The 21705-nt window shown below is 34.4% G+C and overlaps 1 protein-coding gene across 2 annotated transcripts in view; it reads right to left on the bottom strand.

Annotated features, from left to right (window-relative positions):
- jph1a (junctophilin 1a) overlaps nucleotides 1–21705 on the bottom strand; it is a 41292-nt gene that overhangs the window by 11784 nt on the left and 7803 nt on the right. The window contains exon 3 of one of the 2 annotated variants that reach the window (XM_058765363.1): nucleotides 4323–4441. In XM_058765363.1, the coding sequence (XP_058621346.1) occupies nucleotides 4323–4441 (119 nt within the window). Of the gene's footprint in view, nucleotides 1–4322; nucleotides 4442–17869; nucleotides 19136–21705 lie in introns of those variants that run through there. The other variant, XM_058765364.1, reaches the window with a different exon arrangement.

Below are 21705 nucleotides of genomic sequence, written 5' to 3'. Positions count from 1 at the left end.
CAATTACGAGTGCTAGTGTTTACTCTTCTGAGCACGATGTTTGAGAGCTAGTGGGAGAACCAGGCAACGCTGGGGATCAAGCGGATCAGGCCAGATCATATCAAAAAGCCACTTTGTTTTCATACGACACTTCGAATTGAAGTAGGTTTGTTTCTGCTATGAAAACATCATTATTTAAAACAGAAAATAACTGTTTTCCATTTGAATACATTTTAAAAGTAATTTATTCCTGTGATGGCAAAGCTGAATTTTCAGCATCATTACTCCAGTCTTCAGTGTCACACGATCTTTCAGAAATCACTCTGAAGGTCAAGAAACATTTGAGTCACAAAGTGTTTGATGTTACACTGAAAGTGTTGTTTAACTGGTTGCAGTGTTTGTTCAAGCAGACTGTGTGTAGTTACTATTTGGAAAGATGATGATATGGGAATATTGCCTTTGTTAAACAATAAAACTTAAGTCTAAGCATTGCAAATGAGCAAACAGGACCAGGAAACGACCAGGAATTTCTAATTAACATGGAAACATATGGGCAGCATATTGCATGCGAGTCCTGTAAAAGAAACCTCACCTAAATAAATACACAGAGAAGTGCTAACACTTGCAATTCTAGAAATGTGAATGTCTGGCCAGTTTTAGCATGCAGGGTATGTACTGAAAACGTATCGTATTAAATAAACACATGGCAGTTGTGACCTCAAGTGTGTTAGTCATTAAATCTAGTGGCACTTATTATATGCTCATTAACAAATTATATCCTCCCTTGGATTAATCTGAAGCGCTACTATCAAAATGAACCTGTCTATTTGAATGAATCTAGCCTGACACATCATGCCCACTGAATTCAATTTATCAACAAAAATGTACTATTATATGCAAATTTACATATACCATTCAAAATTTTGGGATCAGTACATTTTTTAGGATGCATTTAATTACCAGTAAAGACATTTATAATGTTACAAAATATTTTAAATAAATGCTGATTTTTTAAACTTTTTATTCAGCACCAACTCAGGATATTATAATGATTTTGAAAAATCATGTTACACTGAAGTCTAGAGTAATCGCTGCTGAAAATTCAGCTTTGCCATTACATAAATAAATTACATTTTAAAATATAGATAACAGTTATTTTAAATTGTTATTGTAATATTACTGTTTTACTGTATTGTTGATTACAAATACAGAATTGATGAGCATAAGAGACTTAAAAACATTAAAAATTTTACCGACCCCAAACTTTTTAACAGTAATGTGAAGGGGTGGGGTATATATTTATAATACCATAGAAATTTCATAATTCTTGTCACCAGTGTCAATTTCACAAAAAACTAATACTAGCCTAAATAATAATAATAATTAAAAAAACAACAAAAAACAACTCAAGCTCACTGAAGATAAGTAAAGAGTTGGCGATTATATAACAATAAGATACTAATTACACGCAATAGGACAAAAAACTACAGTAGAACAAATACATAAATGCTGCAAACATTGTATAAAGTAATCAAATGTACAAAAACAGTGCATATTTTTCACTGTGTAATTTAAATATATATTTATTCTTATTAAAGTTCCAAAAGTGATTTAGTCAAGAGCAGTAAGAAGTTTTCTCTCTTTTATTGTTTGATTAACATCAATGACAGACAACAGGAATATTAGACTGCTGTCACTTTAAGAGCTGCCCGGATCCAGTATACTGTTACACATGTGTTTTTCTTTCTCAGCTGTTTGCTTTCACTTAGAACCTAAATTACTGTGTTTACGAGGATACTTGCAAAGACGGTCATTATGACACATACAAGTGTGTGTATTTAACCGTTCAAGTTCTATAAAGCAGCAAAAATAAGTCAGTTTAATAATCCAATGCTCTATGAGCGCCTTCTTCATGTGCATATGTCGAAATGAGTTCTCTTTTGCAGCTGATTGCGTTTCAACGGCTTAAAATCACTTGTTTTTAAAAACCGCAATGCTTAAAAATGCATGCAAATGATACGTTTTCGTGACCACGTAGCACAGCAACCACGATAGAGATAATAATCCAAAATCTCTACAGGTTGACAATTTTCTACCGGTTAATTGTGTCTACAAGTACATCGCCCACCCGTAGTAATGTATGTATTTTTTATGCTTATGTCCAGTTACATTTTCTGTGCAGTTCTTCTTAAATAGGCACAATCTTACATTACACATTCTTACAAAACCAGTTTCGCTTCTTCACTGAACAAGCCGGAATAAGGTAGTGTTAAACAATCTGGCATTAGATTTCACAAATAAAGGATTGTAGTTTAGACAAAAGGGTAAATCAGGTCACTAAGAGAGCAAAAGTAAAATGGTAGAACAAAAAAGTGAGCAAATCTGAGCAACAGTAGTTCTCCTGAAACAGCTCAGTTTAATTAAAATTTTATCTCCCTGGCGGCTCTCGCAAAGATTTCACAGGTATCTGTAAGACGTGATTCATTTGCACAGTCATATCCTGTTCAACACGAGTGTCTCCTTGTGAAGGTGATTTCCAGTTATAGATCTGCAGAAGGTTATGTACCAGGCCCCTTGTGAGTTTGACCTTTATCCCTTGACCTCTCTTTGCTCAGCTGGAGTTTATGGTGTAGTTTGGGTGGGGTTTGCTTCTGAAAACTGAGAAGTGTTTCTGGAACCTTTTGCATGAGAGGTGAGCGGCACAATAGAGCTGTAACTTGACATGCCCACTTCTTATCTGAATCCGCTTACTGATAGCAATGTGCCATACGCACGACACACTCAACAAGCCTTACATTCCTCATCCAGAGAACATTCTCGGTTTGATATGGACGAAATTCTTTGGCTGCTGTCAGAGGTATTTCCAAAGGGAACTAGAACAATCACAGAGGAACAGTCTACTACTATTAGTGCTCTATAATGTTGAGTAATAAACATAGTAAAAAACTTGTTTTCCCTTTGCATTTAAGTTCTTTTTTTTTACCGCACTTATATATATTATATATGTTAAGTAAGTATAAACTCACTTAATATTGGTCATTTGTTCAGTAAACCAAACTTAAGTACTTTTACTTCTCAAGTATCTTCTCATGTATCTTGATTTAAGAATGTTTAAATATTTGTAGTGTAAATCAAATAAATCAAACTGCAGTGTAATATGCTCATTGTGCACAATTACTGATACAAATAACATTAAACACAAAAAACAATGTTCCATCTCCGCTACCACATCAGTATTAGAATTATATGTGAATCTGCAAGTGAAATGTTTACAGGGACAATATTGAGAAAAACACATTCCTGTAGCTGCTAACAGTAGAGCACCAAGGTCATAGGTTCGAACGGACAAAATGGAAGATCCTTTAGATAAAATTGCCTGACAAATGCATAAATGTAATAAGAAATGTATATGTATTACATAGAGATATTCTGATATTTACCATCACTTCCCAGTACCACTGCATTTAAGAAAACTATAGCTTGCAAAACTGTAAAATAAAACTAAAATAAATAAGTAAATAAATAAAAAATAAAACCCTAAGATCTGCATTTAAATGCTATTTATAGATCAATATTATAGATACATAGTATGACATTTATCTTTATTTTATTTTAATTGTAATATTTTATATAAGAATTTATTTAAGTTTGTATTTAAATAATATTTTGACATTAAAATACTAAAATAAATAAATAAATCATATTCTTTTGGCAATTTGTCTTATAACCATGACTACATTAACATTTTTCTACTATTATTTACATATTAATGTTCTGAAAAATGACAGTGAGAACTACACTGACATGCAAAGGTCAGACAATCATAACAGAGGTCTGAAATCCTAAAGGTACAGCAGCATAACAGCCTGATAAACTAAAAGAGAGAGCCTGGAAAATATGTCATAACACTGTAGTACAGAGACCAATTCTCACTATTAACTAGTTGCTTATTAGCATGCCTATTATTAACATATTGGCTGTTTATTAGATTAGTACTTATAAAGCACATATTCTGCATGACCACTTTCTGCATCCCTAATCCTATCCAATACCTAAACTTAACAACTACCTTACTATTAATAAGCAGCAAATTTGGAGTTTATTGAGGCACAAGTCGTAGTTAATGGTTTGTTAATAGCGAGAACCCTTAAATAAAAACCTTAATCAACTTGATTAGCCAGCAGAGCTCCACTGAGCTGTGGGTTTGTGTGTAGGTAAGTATCTGTTGCGAGGAATGTAAGTGAGGGTGTGTGGTTATAATCTGGTGGCTTTCATCGGGGGTATTTAAGTCTTATATTCAGGGTGTGTGTGGGGAAAAGTAAAACTTTTCTTCTGTAACTTACCTGGTTGATGGAAGCTTGGAGATAATTCACGAGCCACAGCTCTGGCTAAGTCTGATTCCTGACACGCTGCAAGTGCGGCCTGGTCTGCTGCTTCACTTTTAGTCCTTGCATGGGATGTCCTGTACACAAAAGACAGAGAAAGTTATAGCATACATTATCATTTTTTTTTTTACAGCATTTAAATAAATGTAAATAAAAGTTCTGCTGTGAGAGTGTGCTTGTGCTATGTATTTTAAATTCTGAAATATAAATAAATATAAATGTTATATATTAAATATATTTTATTAAAGGTCATTAATTTCTTTGAATGAGTGCTTTGCTGAATGCTTGTGATTGGGTTTTGAAACGGGGATGTTTAACCTATGTTTTGATGTGGGCTGCCTTTAGCTGTGTGTAGGGAGGAGGAGGAGGAGGAGGGGGGCAGAGGGGACCTGTGTGTATATGTGTTCTCAATACATATGTGTATATGGAGGGTGGAGGATTCCTCTGCTTAAATAGTACTATGGGGTGTGCTGATCCCCCGTTTTTGTCAAATCCAAATCCTGCTTTTACAAATGGATGGGGACAAAGCATTTAATCCGGTCAGAGCGCACAGACCACAAAACACATCCCTCAAAACACATCTCTTACTCAGCAGACAACATACATGGCGAAAAAGCTAAGACTTGCATTCAAAAAATAAATAAATAACATTTACACACACACACACACACATACATATATATATATATATATATATATATTAGTGCTATCAAAATTAGCTCGTTAACGTGGGCGATTATATTTTTCAGTTTAACGCAGGGACAGAGCCTAGGGTTGGCCACCCCACTCATAACTGCTGTTTCTGTCTGTTTTTTCTTGACAAGAAGTGCATTTATTCAGTCGCAGAACGTCTTTACGATCATATCAATCCGGAGACGATTCAGACGCGCGCTCCAACTTCACTTCAGCTGTAGGCACGAGTCAAACAAGCTCGGAAACCGGCACGCGCTGTAGCCTGTATATCAAAGCGCGAAATAAACTACGTGCATGCAATGTCGTGGTCAGTTAAGGCATGAAGTTACCAAAAAGGCGATTAAAGCTGCCTTAAAAATGTGCGTGCATGTAATAAGTTATATATGAGTGACATTAAGATCATGTCTCTGAAATGGTTTTCAAAACTGTCCTGGAGCAGCCCAGCACTGTCTCCCCCATCTAACACACTCGATTCAACTCATCAGCTCATTGGAAGAGACTGAAATGGGTCAGAAAAGGTAGAGTTGAGAGAAAATACGATGCGTGTCAGATCCGCGTCAAGTTCAGCAGTGACGGCTCTTAAAGAAATAGCAGCCAAAAAAAAACTAATAACCAGCTGCTGTGATGTCTGTTCATCAAGAATAAAAGAAAAAATAGGAAATCAATAACTTTTATATAGCTGTATGTATTTATCTGTATTTAGTTTAGAATTTGGTGTTTGATAACTTTATTCAATTTCTGCTGAGGGGCACATGTAGCCTAGCGAAATATAACATTTATGATAATTGTTTTTGTGAACATTGTTTTAAGTTCACTTAAATTAGTAGTTATTTTTAAAGTCTAATAAATGTAAAAATTAATAGCTCTTAATTATAATGTAATGTTTAATGGCTATAGTCAATGTTTAAATATTAGGGGAATTGTTTTTTTAATATAGGGAAATCAGTATTACTTGGTATCAGTGATACTGGCCTCCAGTCATAAAAAAAAATATGCCATTAAACAAATATTAAAAATATGTTGTTTGTACATTAATTTGAAGATTGAATGTGAAATGATTGCAATATAAAAGTATAAAAACTTGAAATGTTAGGTGGGATTAATTGCGATTAATTTCAGAAAAAAATGTGTGATTAATTAGTAGAAAAATAATTTTATCGATTGACAGCACTAATATATAGTGGCTGTGAAAATAAATCTGCATTGTTTATCCTTTTTATCTTTCATTCAAAAAATTCACAAAATTCCAACCTATCATTGAAGTAAAACAACTGAAAGAGAGGGGGGAAAATTTCGTTGTGAAATAAATGCTTTCTCTAGTTCATGTTGGCCACAATTATTGGCACCCAATTATTGCAACGTCCTTTTCCCAAGATAGCAGCCCTGAGTTTTCTCCTGTAATGCCTGAAGAGTTTGGAGAACACCTGATAAGAGATCAGAGACCATTTTCTTCATACAGAATCTCCCCAGATCCTTTAGATTCACAGCTCCATGTTAGTACTTCTCTTCAGTTCACCCCACTCATTTTCTGTAGGGTTCAGGTCAGAGGACTGGGACAGCCATGGTAAAAGATTCATTTTGTGCTCAGTGACCCATTTTTGTGTTTATTTTGATGTTTGTTTTGGATTGTTGTCCTGGTGGAAGATCCAAACACAGCCCATTATAAACACAGATTTCTAACAGAGGCAGTCAGCTTTTGATTTTTTATCTGTCGATATTTGATAGAATCCATGATGCCATGTATCTGAACAAGATGTTCAGGACCTCCGGCAGAAAAACAGGTCAACAACATTAAAGATCCAGCAGTATATTTAACCGTGGACATGGGGTACTTTTTATCCCTGTTTGTACAAAACTCATCTGGTGGGTTTGTTGCCAAAAAGCTCTTTTTTAGTTTCATCTGACCATAGAAGCCAGTGCCATTTGAAGTTCCAGTCGTGTCTGATAACTGAATATGCTGGAGTTTGTTTTTGGATGAGTGAGGAGAAGTTTCCTTGAAACCCTCCTGAACAATATGTGGTGATTTTTGTTTTTAGGTTTCTGACCCCAAGACTCAGCTAATCTCTACAATTCTCCAGCTGTGGTCCTTGGAGAGTCTTGGAGAGTGTGTGTATATATACATATACACACACACATCATACATATATACATATATATAAATAAATATATATATATATTTTTTTTTTGTAAAAATTGTCACTTCCCAATCCTACAGCATTAAAGTAAACTAAGCTTGCACTGAAAGAATGTAAGATCTGCATTTAAATGTTATACACATAAATATTAGATAAATATAATATTAATGTTTAATTTATTTGAATTTTAACTGAAATACTTATTTATTTTATATTTAAATATTTAAATTACAAAACCAACATATTTTCAATATCAATAATATAAAATAATATATATATTAGTAAAATTTTATATATAAATAAAAATACAAATAAAAAGTAAATTTTAAAATACTAAAATATTATTATATTAAATCAGTATAACATTATTTGCATACAATATTTATAATATTTATATAAATATTACCATATTTAATTTTTTTAAATCATATATTTTAATATTCCAATAATAAATGTACTTATTCAAATAATATTAAATATTAATACAGTATAAATACAATAAATACTATCTAATATCTGTATATGCTTGGTTGGGACATGCCTGAGGAAGTTACCAAGACAAAAAAAAAAAGTTTATTGCTGTGTACAGCATGTGACATTGTTGATATTTGAAACTCTAGAAACATGTAAGATTACTAATGTCTTTTTCTCAAGTGCAAAAGCAAAAGTCTTCAAATGTTTCAAGGAGAAAAAAATCATGAACACAGGGTGTGATTTCATTATACAGTAAACTAGCACACAAAAAACAAAAACAAAAAAAAAAAACCAGGAAAAGGTTTATGTTGGGATCATGATAGGCTTGGCCTCTGGGTGGCTTTAATGAAGCCTGCATCATACTGAAACACAAGCTTATGGACAGGAATCAAGAGGTGACCTGCTTCTCAAATCCCTTCAAAACCCCCGACGTGCTGCAACACACACTGTTTTCATCTTCTCACAGACCAGCCAGATTTAGTCTGTGCAGCGTATGCATTAGGCATCGGGGATTTTTCCCGTCGGTTCAGGGATATTACTATAACTATTACGCAACCAAGCATCAAAAGCACAAGATAAACACTCTAAAATGCAGCGGATTAGTCCAACTTGGTGCTTCAGCTAGACCAACCTTCAAAACAAGATGCATCAGCAGAATGGGATGTCTGAAAGGAATCTTTAATTGCTTTGCATATAGAAATTAAAGCTTTTGGTTCCCTATAGAGTATCAATCAGCTCCTTCCTGTGGCCATGATGGATTGAGATGTTTACGGCTTCGTTAAACCCTTCTTAGACAAAGTGGACGTCTGTTTTAATCATTAACAATATTTAAAATGCAAGAGGCCAGATGCTTTGGGACAGTCGGGCTGCCAGTGCAAAAAAATAGCTGATCATTGAGGGACAAAGAGGTACTTTCTGCCTAGCTTCGGATTCTAACACACATGGGCCTCTATTTCCGATAGTCACATAATAACGATCATTGTAGAATCCTCACGCAAAAGCATGCAAAGGAAGTGATGAAGTGTGAGGGAGTTCTAGACGCATCTATTTGGGGTATAAGACAGACCAGTGCCAGTCTTTGAGCTCCTTGTATAACCTCAAGGCCCGCCATAAGACTCAATAAGGAAATCCATAACATATTATTATGATAAATACAGTATGTAAGCGGAGTCAAATCTTCTTTTTTTTTCAACTCTTTACAATAAAACTGTAATGGCAAATGAGATAGCCTACTGAATATGTATACTTTTAAAGAAATTAATAGTTTCATACAGCAAGGATGCATTAAACTTATCAAAAGTGAGAGTAAAGACATTTATAAGGTAACAAAAGATTTCTAAAGATTTCTGTTTCAAATAAATGCTGTTCTTTTGAATTTTTAAGAATCCTGAAAAACTAAATTATCACAGTTCCACAAAAATATTACAGCAGCACAACTGTTTTAAACATTAAGTTAATAAGAAATGTGTCTTGAGAAGCAAATAAGCATATTAGAATGATTTCTGAAGGATCATGTGAAAACTGATAATGATATTGAAAATTCAGCTTTGCTATCACAGAAATAAATTACATTTTAAAATATCAAAATAAAAAATTTAGGTTACACTTTGTTTTAAGGTATCCTTGTTACAGTGTAATTATACATTTAAGTACTGAGCAATATAATTAACTACATGTACTTACTATTAGGATTAGGGTTATTTTTAGGGTTATTTTAAGGACACCTTAAAATAAAGTGTTACCAAATTTTAAACTGTAAAAATATTTCACTATATTACTGTATTTTTGATCAAATAAATGCAGCATCGATGAACATAAGAAAAAAAAATATACGTTTGAATGGCAGTTTAAAGTGGAGTCCAAAAGTCTGACACCACTAGTAAAAAAAAGCTTCTATTTCCCATTTATTGAAGAATTTAATACAATATTTTCATCATCAACATAAATTAATAAATTCATTTCAGAATGTTTTGGTATTTGGCATAAATTTAGGAATCTTAATGCTTATTTGTTTTACATTTGATAAAAATACAAAAAAATTCATTATTTTTATAATTAATATTGCTTATGTTATTTATTATATTTTATTATTTGCCAATTTAAATCCCATATTTTCAGTGTGGTCTCAGAGATTTAGACCCGACTGTACATATACTGTACAAAAGCATGCGAAGCATTCTAAAATATGAATAAGAGACTAACAATTAAAAATCTTTCTCTATTTCATATACTCCATCTCTTCAAAACGCAACTGTGTGTACCTACTTCAAGACCTCGGGTATTTAAAACCCCGGTATGCATCTCTGCACCCCTCTAATTTTAATGGTGCACTTGAATTTCACCCCCTCTCTGTGACCTCCTTTCAGGCCAGGCCCGAGACAAATCAGTGTCTATGTGCCTGCGGGATTGGCTGGTCCCCCCTCAGGCCATTGGCCCACATTGAGAAGAGCCAACATGGCTGATCTAAGATCAGTTTTGCAAGTTTTCATATAATGGTTAAGATGAGGATTCTAGCAGCACAGGCTGCCTCCAGATCACAGCAAAAGGTCCATTTCCACCCGAAGCTATTTGCAGAATCTCTGCTACATTTGCTGACACCGTTTTGCTGTGTGCCGGTGCTGCCAACTGGTATGTGCCCGCCTCTCTCTCTCTCTCCCTGACCTTCTCCCTCCCACATTTCCTCAGTTATACAGGAGATATTTGCATTTTATTCAACAAGCCAAAATCTGCCCTCTGAGATGTTTACGTGGTACACAGACATAAATCAAACTCCAGGTCTCAGTGATGAATCATAGCAAAGACCTGAGTATTGTGCATTTGAATAACTAATAAAGAGGGAGGTTTTGGCTATATCACTTTGAATAACAAATCGCTTTAGGCTATGAAAATGGCTGATGAAGCACTGGATAAACAGTACCTAAAAGGGATAGTTCACACAAATATAAAAATCGTGCAATTATTTACTCATCCTCCTCAAGTCGTTCCAAACCTGTATGACTTTTTTCTTCCATGCAACATGAAATGACAAATTATGAAGTCTTCACACAGGTCTTTTCCATACAGTGCACTGTACCCACATCTGATAATTTTGTCACAAATGACAAAAAAGCTCAATAAAAGTATCATAACTATGCTCTACTGTTCAAAAGCATGAGGCCAATAAGATACAGCAAGGATTAAATTGATCAAAATTACAGTAAGACATTTATAATGTTACAAAAAAATTATTTTTCCATTTCAGTTTTGCCAAAAGAGGAATAAATGACATTTTACGAAGTATTAATAGAAAACATTTATTTTAAATTCTAATCATATTATTGTTTTACGGTATTTTTGATCAGAAACTGTGTTGACCTATTCGTTTTCTAAAAAACCCAAACTTTTGAACAGTTGTCTAATCCATATTGTTTTTGCATAATATTTTAGTCATGTGACAGCTTTGTGTGAGGATGCAAATTTAAGTTCTTCTTATTCACTCTTATTCCAAATCATTAGAGTGAAAGATTCGTTTAGGAATTGGACTGATCTGATTCTTGAATATGAATCAGTTCAAATCTCACTGGAGTGGAAGAAATACTAACTAAATTTGAGTCAATTCCTCATACAAAGCTGTGATATGAAGCAATTTATGTTGTTTTTTAGTGGTTATCTTCATTTTCGAGACTTGACATGGAGCTTTTTAATGGCAAGGAAAATACTTAAGTGCAGATTCTTCAAAAAGATCAAAGTGTTGTGAATACCACAGTGTTCGCAATGAACTTAGTTTGAGTAAATGATGAAAAAATTATTGCTTTAAGAGAACTTTCACAGTATATTTTGAAACTGCATTACAATACAAGTAAAATGCATTAAGCACATAGAGTGGAATGCACTTCAAATAATCAGTCAGATGTTTAAATGTAGTGTTTAGCATGCTTTAAATTGTATACAATTAGCACAATGCTTTTACATACATGCAATGTCTAATGCTGGACTGCTAGCAGGTGGGAATGTGGAATTATGCTGACATAATTAATGCCTTGCTAAAATAAACAACAAAACATAATCATTTATCCAAGCTGTGTTGATTTGCAAATGAGTTGAGGAACAAAATGGTATGCTGAACATAGGCACGGCAGTGTACATAAACACTAATGACAAAAATACAGTCAGCCGTTGTAATCATAAAGATCTTAATGCTGTGATATTCTGTTAGTCTTACTGATTTTAGGTTAAGTAGCAAACTGTGAGGACATTCAATCTAGAAAAAGCAGACCCTAATATTTCTCTAGTATAAAATGAGAGAAGGCACTGGCATTGAGCAGTACAAAAACAAAGCTGTACTTTACTTTAAAAAGCAGATAGTTGGCACAAACAAAAGAAAAGACACACTCTTGACATCACTGCATGGATCCACTCCAAGGTTTTTCAATATAGATCATTTTTCAACATTTGCAGTGGGTTTACTATAATAATTTATGCCAATAAACTTTCTTGGTGTAGGCATACTTTGGCGAGCAAAAATAGGATAAAAAAAAAAAAAGTGTGATCTCAGCCTCACATATTCCACCTCATCCAACCTGTCACTCAAATTCTGATACAGGGGTGGAATAAATTTGCACATTTCAGAATTTCTGACAAGGCTGAAATAAAAAAGAAATCTGGTTTTCTGTTGCAGGCAAGTTCATACTCAGGTTAGTGAGATGTTCAATGCATCGATATACCAAAAAGTCTAAAGAGGCAACATATCTTCAGCATCCATTACTAAAACATAGACAGATGCTTGGCTGGGAGAATAGTCAAAATCAGCTTTGATTAAATAGAAAATACCCAGTGCATGGGCATTTCCGCCTGGATTAGCTTTTTAATCTCTTTTTGACATACTTTGAGTGGCAGTCATTGATGACAATTTCAAGTATTCCAGATATCACCTGCTCACAATCATCCTGGATACTTGTGCTTGAGTATTAATGTGATATCAAAGCCAAAAAGCCACATATAATGAATATTACTTGAGATTTTACTCAAAGCAAACCTCAGTTGATATTCTGCATGTTAATATGAGAAAGCAGAAGTAGTTTACGGTCTTAAATTTTGATCTCTAGAATCTTTAGAACACATAGTCTTTGAAAATACTGCCCAGAACAAATATGCACATGCCAAAATCAAAGGAACTGCACGACAGATCTCAGATCAGTGTGAAAAGTATTGCTTTCATGCCTCACAGGCTGTTGTCCTGAGTCGACCCGAGGCATTTCAGCACATCGCTTCACAAAATACCCCCACTAAAGTGAGCATTATTTGATCTCCTTCTTAAAAAGCCCTTGAAATCGTTTGATGAATAGTTAATAGCCTTTAGTTTCATCATAACCATAATGCTAGAGCTATATTCGGAATAGCATAATACCATACTGTGCTCTTGCTACATCTGCAGTGTCAAGTATCTACACTTTACACAGTTTACAAATTTCCTGTGTGGACAGAATAACCCAGATGAGCTACAATATTTACCAAAATGAGCAGAGCTCGCTTGGTGGAATACTGTACTGCACGATGCAGTGCGCTTGACTTGACCTTCCATTTCCATGTGATGAACCGGAAGTAATGTCAGCCACAACATGAATATCTTTCTTTCATCTTGACTCATTCTGTTGGACTGCCAAATGTTAAGACATTTTTTTTTTTAGACAAAAATTTATAAAATATTCATTTTTACTAAAGTTTCAATTCAACCTTAAATAGCAGGCAGTATGCAGTATATATTGTGCGGTAAGTATTCCATTCTGAATATGATTTCCAAGTTCTCATCTGCTGAGTCCAAAATCACATATTCTCTGAGTACCTACTTGTTTTAAATAAGTACTTACTCTGTATTCATTAAAAAGTACATTCTGTATAGTATAAATGTAATCTGGACATTCTACATGTATGTTTTCATTGTTATGTGACCAACAACATCAGTCGCTTCATCGCCATTCACAAATTCTCTCCCGTGGCCTCGAGGGATAGTAAAATGCTGCAACGATGACATATTTTTGTAGGCCAAAACCCAGAAATGAGTTAGCATGTTAGCTTACTTCCAGTTCCATCGTCCTGAAGTCAATGGAATTTTTTTGAATGGTCAAAAAATGTTTTGAATTTTTTTTGGTCAACAAGCTCAACATATTTCCATGTTTTATTCTACAACATAAAATACATCAGTAATAAGTAAAAGGTTTTTTTACTTGTCTTAAAAAAGACAGTTGCTAAATGGCTATATGGGACTACGGAGGCTGTCAGGGACGGGGTGTTTCCTCTGAGGAGGCAAGGGAGGCAGTGCCTCCTCAAAAAATTGGATGAGAAAAAAATTCATAGTACAAAAATAAAACAATGCAAATATTGCATTGTACTGATTTGTGTATATATGCTCTGAAGGAAGTAGTAGAACTGTATAAAAGACAAAATTCCACTGTTATAATTGGCTTTATTGATGCTTCTAAAGCTTTCGTTAGAGTTAATCATCAAAAGTTGTTCAGTAAACTAAGACAAAGGGGTGTACCTAATAGTATATTAAGAATATTGACATATTGGTACACTAATCAAAGTATGCAGATAAAGTGGGATAATTGTGTCTCAAATTCATTTAGAGTAAGTAATGGAGTGCGGCAAGGAGGTCTACTTTCACCAGCACTTTTTAATGTCTATATGAACGAATTGTCAGAAAAATTAAGTGACTGTAGGACTGGATGTATGCTTGGTAATACCACAGTCAATCACTATATGTATGCTGATGATCTAGTTGTTTTTTCCCCAAGTAGTGTTGGTTTTCAACAGTTGCTTAATATATGTTCTTAATTATGGGATTAGATATGTTGTGCGATACAATACAAAAAAGAGTGTTGCCATGATATGTAGAACCAAAGAACATAGAGATTTGAATTTCCCAGAATTTTACTTATCAGGGCAAGTTTTAAAATGTATGTACTACAGCTAAATATTTAGGACATATCATTAATAATGAAATGAGTGATGACGATGATATGTATAGGCAACGTCGTAAGTTATATGCTCAAGCAAATATGTTGGTGAGAAAATTTTATATGTGTTCAGATCAGGTAAAGATAAACCTTTTTAGAGCATATTGTACTTCTTTGTATACTGCTCCTTTGTGGGTTAAGTTTAAGAAAGAGAGCATATGTAAGCTTCAGATTGCATACAATGATTGTATGAGGATTCTGCTGAAAAAACCAAGATGGAGCAGTGCAAGTGAACTATTCTGTAAGACAAGAGTACAGTCATTCCCTGCATTAAGGAGAAAATTGATGTTTAAATTTATTTGTCGGCTGGATGTTTCACATAATAATATTGTAATGTTGTTGTAAAACCCTAGGCTTACTGATGTGCAATATCAGTCCTCTATGAGGACCTTTTGGGATAACTGTCTTTTTTAATGTGTATTGTTTCGGGTTGTATTGTGTGTTTCCTGCTAATGGACCTTGAGTCTGGAAATAAAGTTGAAAGAAGAAGAAAGATTGCAAAATATGACATTAAAAAGAAATAAAAAAAAAATTAAAATAACACGTTTTAAAGCAAAACTGTTCAACAGCAACACCAGCGGGTAAAGTTACAGTGGGAGTCACATCAGTCATGCCTCCCCTGAGCCCTTTGAGTTTTAATTGACACCCCTAAGCGTGCGGTGACGTTGGTGGGGGGTAATTGAGAATAAATGGGGGAAAGTCATGTGAGAGGAGGTAATACCTTCATCGCGATATGATTGAATCCACTGAATGTACTTTAGTATCTCGCCGTAGTATTAGGTCATCTGGGTACTTCTTGCTTACTGTTTTATGAAAATTATGAATTCAGACATGTTACTCTTTTCACATACTGTTTTTTGCCTACTATATAGGGAAGTGTGCATATTCCGATATAGGTCCAGTCAGTTTCAGGTAGTGTTAGAAGGAGGGACGTTCTCATTACAGAGAGCATTTGATTGGACAAAATCTGTGAAGAGCAAAATCACTTCTTGCAAGAGAAAAAAATTGAAATGTCCATATATGATAAAAGTGAATTCTTTCCATTTTTAGGAGTACACCAACTAGCGTATACATGACCTTAAAGCTGACAGGAGTAGTTCACTTCCAGACTGAAAATTTCCTGATAATTTCCTGATAATTTATGTCATCCAAGATGTTCATGTCTTTCTTTCTTCAGTCGCAAAAACATTAAGGTTTTTAAGGAAAACATTCCAGGACTTTTCACAATATAATAGACAAATGGTTGCCAATGTTGTCAATGGGTTGAAGGTCCAAATTGCACTTTCAATGCAGCTTCAAAGAGCTCTATACGATCCAAGCCGAAGAATAAGTATCTTATCCAGCGAATGATCAGTTATTTTCTTTAAAAAAAAAAAAAATTATGTACTTTTTAACCAAAAATGCTCATCTGTTATCATCTTGATTAGTTCAAAAAGGTAGGGTAGGGTGAAAAGCTCCATCTCATTTTCTCCTCCGACGTTTTTTGTAAAAGGCGATTGACTTTCTTTGCACGTACGCTTTGTAAACACTGGGTCGGTACTTTCGCCTATGTCACGCATGCCTAATTACGTAATGCGTGAAGTCGAGCTAGTGCAAGACGAGCATTTGTGGTTAAAAAGTATATAAATTTGTATTTTGAAACTGCAATTTGGACCTTCAACCCATTGGCTCCCACTGAAGTCCACTATATGGAGAAAAATCCTGGAATGTTTTCCTCAAAAACCTTCATTTCTTTTCAACTGAAGAAAGAAAGGCATGAACATCTTGGATCACACGGGGGTGAGTCAATTATCAGCACATTTTCATTCTGGAAGTGAACTACTCCTTTAAGTAAAAGCCACAAAACCTTCATTTTAATTTCATGGCATCTTCAAGGTTGAGAATATACATGCATCACTGATTATCAAAGACGTCCACTTGTTCATCCATTAGTGAACCTTATTTATATCTCCCATGTTTTAGAAAGAGCATGTGATCTTTGCATCCGTTCAGTGAGACCTGCATCCTGTTTTTTATCTTGTGATCAGTACACAGTGGTCACGCTGCTATCACTTTCTAATTTTCGCTCTTTATTAAATTAATCAAATAAATAAATAAACAGGAAGTAGGAGCGAACCATCTGCCTCCCTCACAGTAACACTTCTACTGCAGAAAAAGCAGTGCATGGCTGACAGAATGACTGGATGCAATCGCCATGGCAACACTACAGCACTCTGGCAGGTGCTTCTACACATCATCTGGCCCTGTGTTAACAAATAGCAAGAGCTTTACAAACCAAGCGGAATAAAGACTTTACGGCTATGGCACAAATTCAGGATCACATATACTCACTTAACACTGGCGTATACAAACACGCATCTTCCAGCAGGGAGGGATAGTACATGTTGTGCATCCAAGCGAAAGCTTTGGGAGCTTAAACACACACAATCACGCACATCGTTGAGAAACTTGATGTCTCTTGTACAGCGTTCATGGCACTCTGTTAGAGGAAAGGTCGCATCGCCTGGCAACTGACTGCATTGAGCTCCAGCTGCAATTTTAATTAGGGTAAAACTGTTTCCTGCCCTCTGCTTCCTCTCCTTCTGTTCACAAGCATGCGGTCGATACAAGCAGGTGAAGTGGGCACGTCTTCCACTTCAACGCTTTGATTCACGTGCAAACAAATCCATATGGCCCTAACGGTCAACTCCAGCACACATCTTTCATTACAATCTAGGTGAAAGGGGAACAGGACAGTTCACTTCTTAATACTATTAGTGTTAGGTCTTAATACTATTATATTGTTTAATTATGCATTATTGATATGAATTTTTTAAAGAAATTGTTCAGCAAGGATGCATTAAACTGATCAAAAGTGACAGAAAACAAATGAAAAAATGCTGAATAAATGCAGTTCTTAATAAATGCTGAAAAAAATGTCTCATGGTTTACCAAAATACAAAGCCGCACAACTTTTCTCAACATAGATAATAATAAGAAATGTTTTTGAACACCAAATCAGCATATTAAAATGTTTTTTGTAGCATTCGTGTGCCTCTTAAGACTCTTCAGCTTTGCCATCACAGGAATAAAACACATTGTAAACTACATTAAAATAGAAGCAGTTATTTTAAATTGTAATAATATTTCGCAATATTACAATTTTGATCAAATAAATGCAGCCTAGGTGAGCTTAAGAGAATTCGTTCAAAAACAATGAAAAATCTTACCAACCACAAACTTTTGAATGGTCGTCAAAAAGAAACATTTACATGAAATCAAAATTTATCATACAGCAAAATTGTTTTATCATATCAATCCAGGATACATCTTGAATTATCTTGATTTTTATTTTCTTTCCCCAATGGACAATTTGTTTGTCCTTTTTTAAGGTTACATTTGAATGATTTTATGCACTATAAATACATTATAAATATAAATATAATTTAAATATAAAAACTTTTTGATCATTTATATCTATATAACATTTTAAGGTCACTGAAATAGTTGTACTGCCATGTTTTTTTGCAGTGTGGCACTATACCAATTCTTATATCCATATTGGGTCATATAGACTTCCATAAGCTCTATGATAAGCGCATAGGATTTAAAGTTTTCTGAATTATATAATGAGCTTAGGAAATAGTGGTGGCATTGAACAAAGGCCAGAGTTTTAGCACTAAGAATTGAAGAGATACATTGTGATTAGTGAACAGCCAGAGATTGTGAAGGCTCTTCAACACGGGGTTGGTCTGACCAGAGGTGCGGATCAGAGCAGTTTTACGTGCCAATGCCGTGCTGTTCCTAATATTTACTGTACACAGAGATCTTTCTGTTATTAATACCATGTGATGGTCCGAAAGGGAGGGTGAGGCCGCATGACAAAGCTGGCAGATGTTTTGCCTGACAGTGATATACTAATCTTGGCTTTAAACGCAATTGCTAATATCAATCACTACAGCTGTGCATCATTAGATATTAACATAAATTATGCAAGCGTTCAAAAAAAATAAATCACATTTCGTGTCCATTTTACAAATTTGCCTAAATTAAATCAGAACTGTCATCCTACTTATCCAGTAATGGACTTCACAACTGTACAAACTAATTATGGCAGCATTCTGAGTGAAACCGAGATGTGATTGAGCATGCTTTCCATTTTCACCACAGCTTTTATTTATGTGTCCTCATTCCAGAACGCATTCATTAAAAATACGATGTCTGCATCTATCAGTCTTTTTATATGTTGCTCATATTAAGCTCTAGTCAGGGGACTTGTCCGGAGTTCGGCATCAGCATGTTTAATTTTAGTGGTCTGTGTGCTGTGCTGGAGGGTGGGCCCGCGTTGAACTGGATGTGGAATGGCTCTTCACTCATAACCTGTCAACATGAAGTAATCCCTCGCTGCATTTCGGCCACAGCGATACACAGATGAGAGGGATTGGGTGGCTCAGGTAACGAAAGGCTTCTTGAACCAATCAGAGTTTGTTCTTTCCTGTAAGTGGATTTCACACACACAAACAGTGTGCAGTCAGAGATGGTTCTGTTCCTTCTCTGAAAGCACACCCTAAAATTAATTCTCTAATTACATATTATATTCAACTGTTGGAGTATTGGCTCATGCACAATTTATTTCTTAGACTGACTGTTTGTTTGGAGATTGACCAATATTTATTGCACATTAAATTGATCAAAAGTGACAGTAAAGACATTTATAATGTTACAAAAGGTTTCTATTTCATATAATTGCTGTTCTTTTTAACTTTTTAATCAAAGAATCCTAATGTCCGACAGTTTTTCCACCAAAAATATTAAGCAGCCCAACTGTTTACAACATTGATAATATTAAGAAATGTTTCTTGTGCAGCAAATCAGTATATTAAAATGATCTCTGAAGGGTCATGTGACAATGAAGACTGGAGTAATGATGCTGAAAACTCAACTTTTTCTCAAAGGAATCAATTACATTTTGAAATGATTAAAATAGAAAACAGGGATTTTACATTGCATTAATATTTGTGACCCTGAACCACAAAACCAGTCTTAAGTCGCTGGGGTATATTTGTAGCAATAGCCAAAAATACATTGTATGGGTCAAAATTATAATTTTTAAGATATTTTGTAAATTTCTTACCGTAAATGTATAAAAACTTCATTTTGATTAGTAATATGCATTGCTATTGCTATAAATATGTCATTTGGACAACTTTAAAGGCAATTTTCTCAATATTTTGATTTTTTTGCACCCTCAGATTCCAGATTTTCAAATAGTTGTATATCGGCCAAATATTGTCAGATCCTAACAAACCATACATCAACAGAAAGCTGATTTATCCAGCTTTCAGATAATGTATAAATCTCAATTTCGAAAAATTGACACTTAAGACTGATTTTGTGGTCCAGGGTCACATTTTACAACAATTTACTTTTTACTGTCTTTTTGATCAAATAATTGCAGCATAGGTCAGAATAAGAGTTTTTTTTTTTTTTAAACACAGAACAATTTTTTTATCAACCATAAAATTTTGAACACTAGTAATATGATATGATAACGATATTAAGAATTTACTTAAAAATGTATTCATATTTGATTTTTGACAATTATAAAACAATAAAAAATAACAAACAAAATAGATAATATACTATACATGTTTTAGCAATAATAAACATTAAAATAATCATTGTTTTATGACATTATATTCATGCTATGTAGTTTTCTGATCTTAATTGTCAAGCACATTTATTTTCACCTGTAAACTTAATTTGATAAGTACTTTTAAAAGTTAGTATCTATCCATTTATCTATGCATGTTCAACAAAATGATCTGTATATTATAAATGTCATTATTATAATCATAATACTTTGCTCTTTGCTTCCCTAACTAATTGGCTCAAAGTGTGTGTGTGTGTGTGTGTGTGTCACTGAGTTTATATCTGTGTGCTTGCATGTGGGTAAGAGACAAATGCAGATGAAGTCATTGTTGCGGCTGACGATAAACATTTGTGAAGTCTATTGGCACGTAGGGCAGATGACAGCCAGGCAGTGATGGGCTACTGCATCAACTGCTACTGGCTTATGTATTTCTGTCCAGAGCTGATAAGTTGACTCCATCCTTGCCTTATTTAGTCAGCCTGAGTTCTGTGCTGCTGACACACCAGTGAGCATAAGAGAGAAAGAGAGAAAGACAGAGAGACAGAGAGAGAGAGCACAAGGCTGTAGGTTGACTGAACAATTAAATGCTCCTCTACTCCCTCCTTTTTATGGTGAATGACTAATATCAAATGGAGCTGAGAGTGAAGAGGGTGAGAAAAGGTGGGAGGAAAAATTGAAAGCCTCTTTTACCTCTCTCAGTCTCTCATTCATAATCACTAGCATAACCAGGGGCAAAGCTGTCATTATAAATGGGGGAGGAGGGGGTTTGTTTATGATCCTGCCACATTTCGAAATTTATATGAATATACATATAAATGTATGGGTGTTCGTACCACCCAACTTTTTGAGAGTTAATAAATATTCATGCCTTACAGAGAGCCTCACATTTTTCAAATCGTGGTTAAGGTCATATTTTATGTTAAAACCAAAACAAAAATACAAGAAATGTTATTCTTCTTAAAGAAAATTAAATTTATTTGAGCATTTTTATGATTTTTGAGAGTGGTACTCTCATGAACAGCCATCGAAGACTGACACGGAAATGAAGAAATTGTTAAATAAAGTCATTATTTTAGTTTTCTTTGCACACAAAAAGTATTCTCGTAGCTTCATAAAATTACGTTGGAACCACAGAAGTCACATGGACTATTTGAACGATGTCCTTACTACCTTTCTGGGCCTTGAACATGTTAGTTGCATTGCTATCTATGCAGGGTCAGAAAGCTCTCGGATTTCATCAAAAATATTTTAATTTGTGACAAAGGTCTTACGGGTTTGGAACGACATGTGGGTGAGTGCTTGCATGTGGGTTTTCATTTTTAGGTGAACTACCCCTTTAAGAAGTGATAACAAGGAAATGCTATTCATTTGTCCATTAATACAAGATTTAACCTAATAGTAGGTCCAAACTA

This window comes from Onychostoma macrolepis, chromosome 24, assembly GCF_012432095.1.
Source record: "Onychostoma macrolepis isolate SWU-2019 chromosome 24, ASM1243209v1, whole genome shotgun sequence".
Lineage (NCBI taxonomy): Eukaryota > Metazoa > Chordata > Actinopteri > Cypriniformes > Cyprinidae > Onychostoma > Onychostoma macrolepis.
This window is presented reverse-complemented; position numbering and strand designations above follow the sequence as displayed.